Source organism: Grus americana, chromosome 12 (genome assembly GCF_028858705.1).
Source record: "Grus americana isolate bGruAme1 chromosome 12, bGruAme1.mat, whole genome shotgun sequence".
In the NCBI taxonomy this organism is placed as follows: domain Eukaryota; kingdom Metazoa; phylum Chordata; class Aves; order Gruiformes; family Gruidae; genus Grus; species Grus americana.
This window is the reverse complement of record NC_072863.1, coordinates 12598223-12603829: the sequence shown is the minus strand read 5'-3', so window position 1 is coordinate 12603829 and position 5607 is coordinate 12598223. Positions and strand designations below refer to the sequence as shown.

Sequence of the window (5607 nt, the reverse complement as noted above, 5' to 3'; positions counted from 1 at the left end):
TCCAACCTGGAACTGGACTTAAAGGTTGTTACCTTTGTAGTGGTATACCTTTATTATAAATTTATGATATAAATTATAAGGGTACAATTCATAATAAACTTGCCACCAAGGTTATTGCCAATATTATGGCAAAAGACAGTGAAAGAGATCTGCAATGTTATTTGCCTCACATTGACAAAGAATCCTGGCTGGAGAGTAATAATAATAATAATAATAGTGGTGAGTTGACCGTGGCTGGACACCAGGTACCCACCAAGCTGCTCTATCACTCCGCTCCTCAGCTGGACAGGGGAGAGAAAATATAACAAAAGGCTCCTGGGTCAAGATAAGGACAGGGAGAGATCATTCACCAATTACCATCACAGGCAAAACAGACTCAACTGAGGAAAATTAATTTGATTTATTACCAATCACATCAGAGTGGAGTAATGAGAAATAAAACCAAATCTTAAAACACCTTTGTAGGTAGTTAGGGCCCAGCGGCCGGAAGATGTCGCGCTGTACGGAAAGATAAGACCCCTCTCCTAATAGCCAATAGTGTTTAATTTACGACGTAAGCAGACGGATGTGATGTTGTAAACCTAAGCTATATAATGCTGTGTTGCCCACCAATAAACGCCATTTGCCATCCACCACATTGGTGTCTGTGAGCTGATGGACCGAACGACCTGGGGTTGGTCGTCGTGCCGTTCCTGAACCAGGTCGTCACGCCAACGACAGGCAACAAGTGGTGCCAAAACCCGGGAAAACTCGCCTGGAATTGGGTGAACGGTGGCCGGAGTGGCAGGACCAGCCCGGCGGGGAGGACGCTCCCGGACCAACAAGGAGGATGGAAGCCCTTGTGAAGGTCGTATCTCAATTACATAAGCAGTGGGGGATTGATTGTAAACCTAAAGATTTTACTCTTGCAGTTGCGAGACTTTTACAAATTGGGGTCATTGACCGGCCGGTGGATATTCTCCACCCTGAAGTGTGGGAGAAGTGCACTAAAGCGTTAGCTGAGGAGACGATGTCCTCGGGTCGTGGGAAAAACCTTAAATCATGGGGAAAAGTGGTACATGCCCTGCAGAAAGCTATACAAGAGCAGGAGACCTGGAGGGCAGCAAAGAGCTGTCTGCTGGCCACTCCGAAATTGGGAGTCGGGGCAGCCACACAGACTTTGCTCCCCCCAGACGCTGGTGATTCTGCTGAGCCTAAAGATCTGCAAGAGGGCGACGCGTCCCCTCAATCCCCAAACCTCGACCCGCTTACGGAAGGACAGAAACAAGCTAAATCCTTCTGGGGTGCGCTAGCCGAGGAGGCCAGAAGCACCGCAGAAAAATCAGAACCTAAAGAAACCTGGACTACGCCACCGCCCTACGCGCCCCAAGATGGCGCCGAGCACAAAGAAGAAGGGCGGGGCGAGAATGCCTCCGGCGGGAACAGGGAGGAAGCGCTAAAATCAACAAGCGCACACAAACAAGAAGGGGAGGAGAACGAGGAGGAGAAAAGCAGCGGGGACGAACGGGGAGAGAAGGGGGGCGTGAATGAGGGGCGGAAACCCAATCAGAGCGGCTATCGGAAAAAATGCCCTCATAGGGCAAACACCCTGTCGATCAGAAGGTGAGGCGGGTCAAGATGGAGGGAACGACCCACCCACAAGGGAAAAGGGCGGGGCCGGAGCCCAACAAAAAGGTACCGGAACCCGGAAGTAACCAGTCAGTCGAGTTCCGACTCCGGATCAGACACTTCGTGGGACGAGTGGCTTACAACTGGTTCGAACTTAGAGGAGAAGGAAACGAAGATAAACAGAGTCAAGAGCCAAAATATTCCCATCCAAATTAAAGAGGAACCAGGAGGGGGAGAAATCCCTCTCACGTACTGGAGGAAAATAAAGACCGCATGCGCTGACTGGGCCTCATCAGCCGCGCTAGCATTCCCAGTCTGGGTGACGGATGGGGGTCAAAGGGTCCACTTGCCAATAAATCCTAAGGATATACAAACAATTGTTAAAGCAATCGCAGACAAAGGGCTCAATTCTGCCTTGGTTTCCACCCTAATAGACGGGATTTTCGGAGGAGACGATATGCTCCCATTCGATATAAAACAGACTTGCAGACTGATCTTTGACGGGGCAGGAATGATTGTTTTTAAACAAGAATGGGAGGACAACTGTACGAGGCAACTAGCCCGAGTAACCGGGGCGGACCATCCACTACACGGCTCCAGCCTACAGCGGCTAATGGGTACAGACCCAACAATGATTACCCCCCATGCGCAAGCCCAGGGCTTGCGGGCCCATGAAGTTATGACAACTACTCGTGCGGCCAGAGAAGCTATCCGTGTAGCCTCCAGAGTTGTCGCCAAGCCATCGCCATGGTCCACAATAAAACAGAATGAAAGTGAGAGTTTTACACAATTTGTAGATCGTCTCCAGGCAGCGATCGACTCCTCGACCCTGCCTGTGGAAGTAAAAGGCCCAGTCCTTGCAGACTGCTTGCGCCAACAGTGTAATTCGAAAGCCAAAGAAATCTTACGATCTCTGCCAGCGGGATCAACTATCGCGGACATGATTAAACGTGTCGCGAATGAAGAACATCTAGCCCCGATTCAAGCTGCTGTTCGCACTGCAATAGCTAATATGATGGTATGTTCTAAGTGTGGCCAGGCAGGCCACGTCGTAGCAAACTGCCCTTGGCTTAGGGACCCGTCAACACTGCCCGCCCCGCGTCAAAATCGACCCAGAGGACCGTGTTGGGCTTGTGGAAAGAAAGGGCATTTCGCCAGGGAATGCAGATCTAAAAACCAGGGAAACGCAAAGGGGAGGGGGCACCCGGGCCGCACACAGCCCTCTCCCACTTGGGACATAAGGCAGCCCAATTATGCCAACCCCGAATGGGGTGAAGCGCTCCCGAATCCGCTGCCCCCTCGACGGGCGACCGACTTTATGGTTCAACCGACGATCCAGCCGAACCCGTCCCTGCCTCAGGGACAGCAACTACCACCCCTCGGGGGCGAGACCCGAGGGTGGCCCTGACAGTAAGGTGTGATAACCCGCCAGTGGTGTGGGGAATCTGTTCCCTCTACAATACCTTAGATGGCACCACCATTAGCGTCCCCTTTTTGATCGATACTGGAGCAGACGTTACCGTTATCCCCGAAACGAACTGGCCCCCACACTGGAAATTGGAAGATGCCCCCTTGGTGGGTGGAGTCGGAGGATTAACTCGAGCTCGGAGAAGCGCCCAATTAATAGCAATTACGCTTCACACAGAAAAAGGACCAGAGAAAACCATCAACCTTTTCCCATATGTCATGTCAGGAGTCCCACCCCTGTTGGGAAGGGACGCTCTGGCTCTATTAGAAGCCAGGGTGACAAATTTACCATAAAGGCCACTGCTACACACCCACTTCTACCAATTAGACTGACGTGGAAATCGTCCGACCCAGTGTGGGTCGAGCAGTGGCCCCTGTCGAAGCCTCGAATGGATGCTCTTCTTGAACTAATCGACCGCGAACTACAACGAGGCCATATAGAGCCTTCTACTAGCCCATGGAACACCCCAGTCTTTGTAATACCCAAACGGTCGGGTGAGGGGTTTCGCCTCCTCCATGACCTACATAAGGTAAACGAGAAAATTCAACCAATGGGTCCCGTCCAAACGCTGTTACCTATGAACTCTATGATACCAGAGGGACAGCCTTGCGCTGTTCTCGACATTAAAGACTGTTTCTTTTCGATACCCCTGCATGAGGAGGATAGAGAACGATTTGCCTTTTCCGTCGTGTTCCCAAATAGCCAACGCCCCAATTTACGCTTCCAGTGGAAAGTACTACCCCAAGGAATGATTAACTCACCTACTATCTGCCAAATAACGGTAGATTGGGCACTGGCACCGGTTCGACGCAGCGACCCGACTGCAACTATCATTCAATATATGGATGATATTTTGATCGCCGCACCGTCAGGGAGTCAGGTGGACCAGCTGGTGTCGACAATTTCAGACACTCTAAAAACAAACGGGTTCAAAATCGCGAGTGCAAAAATTAAAAGAGGACCATGTGTAAGTTTTTTAGGAAATCCTCTTTTTTATGGAAATCCTCTCTGGAAAATGATGCAAGCTAGCTACCAGGTATTGAACAAAACTAATCCAAACCTTACAGAGCATTGCTGGTTATGCTACGGAAGAAAACCACCTTTTTATGAGGCTGTAGGAATAACGGACATGCCTTTACAGTCAAATGGCATAAATCCGGCCCAATGTATATGGGACACAGAAAAACAAACCATTACATTGACACAGGTGGTGGGAAGTGGCATGTGTGTAGGCAAAGTCCCAGAACACAATAAACAACTATGTATTGGTAAGGCACGGTATAAAACCCCTGCAAAGTGGTTAGTACCGGCCGAAAATGCCAAGTGGATTTGTTCCACTGTTGGACTTACACCTTGTTTGTCCTTGGAAATATTTGATGAATCCTCAGAATATTGTGTCCAGGCGTCTATAGTCCCTAAGATCTTTTACCATCCTGAAGAATATGCCTATGACTCATATATTACCCCAGGACATCATCTGTCAAAACGGGAACCCTTTACGGTACTAACGATAGCTACTCTGATGATCATAGGAGGTGCAGGACTAGGCACAGGAGTAACATCCCTGGTACAACAGAGCAAAGAATTCAGCGCCCTGAGAGTGGCAGTAGATGAGGACATGGCTAGAATTGAACAATCAATAACTGCATTAGAACAATCAATTACATCATTATCGGAAGTCGTGTTACAAAATCGAAGAGGATTAGACCTGGTTTTCTTACAGCAAGGAGGGGTGCGCTGCACTAAGAGAAGAGTGTTGTGTATATGCGGACCACACAGGAGTAGTGAGAGACACTATGGCCAAATTGCGAGAGGGATTGGAAAAGCGAAAAAGGGAACGAGAGGCACAACAAGATTGGTTTGCATCATGGTTTAACCACCCACCATGGCTAACCACCCTGATATCTACCTTGATAGGGCCAATCGCAATGATCATGATGGCACTGATCTTTGGACCCTGTCTATTGAATAGAATCGTGTCGTTTGTTAGAAGCCGACTAGAGAGCGTTAACATTATGTTAGTAGAACGCCAGCAACTGCTTTAAGAATAGTGAGTAGATATATATATTTAAAAATAATAAGAAGGTGTGCTCAGTGTTACCCCCAGTTATTTATCCCTGAAGTTATCCCGACTTACACCCCATTACTAACGGTTACCCCTAACTTCCACCCGTTTAACGTGCCTTATCTTTTTATTCAAATTTATAACATATAAGAGTGTCATATAATATAGAATAAGAATAGAGATAGACCTTATTCTTAGAATTGTTATATTTTAACTAATTTTCTTATGCATAGGGAGGGGGGAAATGTAGGTAGTTAGGGCCTGGTGGCCGGAAGATGTCGCGCTGTACGGAAAGATAAGACCCCTCTCCTAATAGCCAGTAGTGTTTAATTTACGACGTAAGCAGACGGATGTGATGTTGTAAACCTAAGCTATATAATGCTGTGTTGCCCACCAATAAACGCCATTTGCCGTCCACCACATTGGTGTCTGTGAGCTGATGGACCGAACGACCCGGGGTTGGTCG

The 5607-nt window shown here is 48.6% G+C and overlaps 1 protein-coding gene across 1 annotated transcript; it reads left to right on the top strand.

Annotated features, from left to right (window-relative positions):
- The first annotated feature begins 829 nt into the window (after positions 1-829).
- LOC129211903 (uncharacterized) lies at positions 830-5152 on the top strand. Its single transcript, XM_054839687.1, is given in 4 exon segments — positions 830-1602; positions 1675-2626; positions 3093-4807; positions 4809-5152. Coding segments are annotated over 4 exon segments (3753 nt in total). The 3' UTR covers positions 5122-5152.
- The last annotated feature ends 455 nt before the right edge of the window (positions 5153-5607 follow it).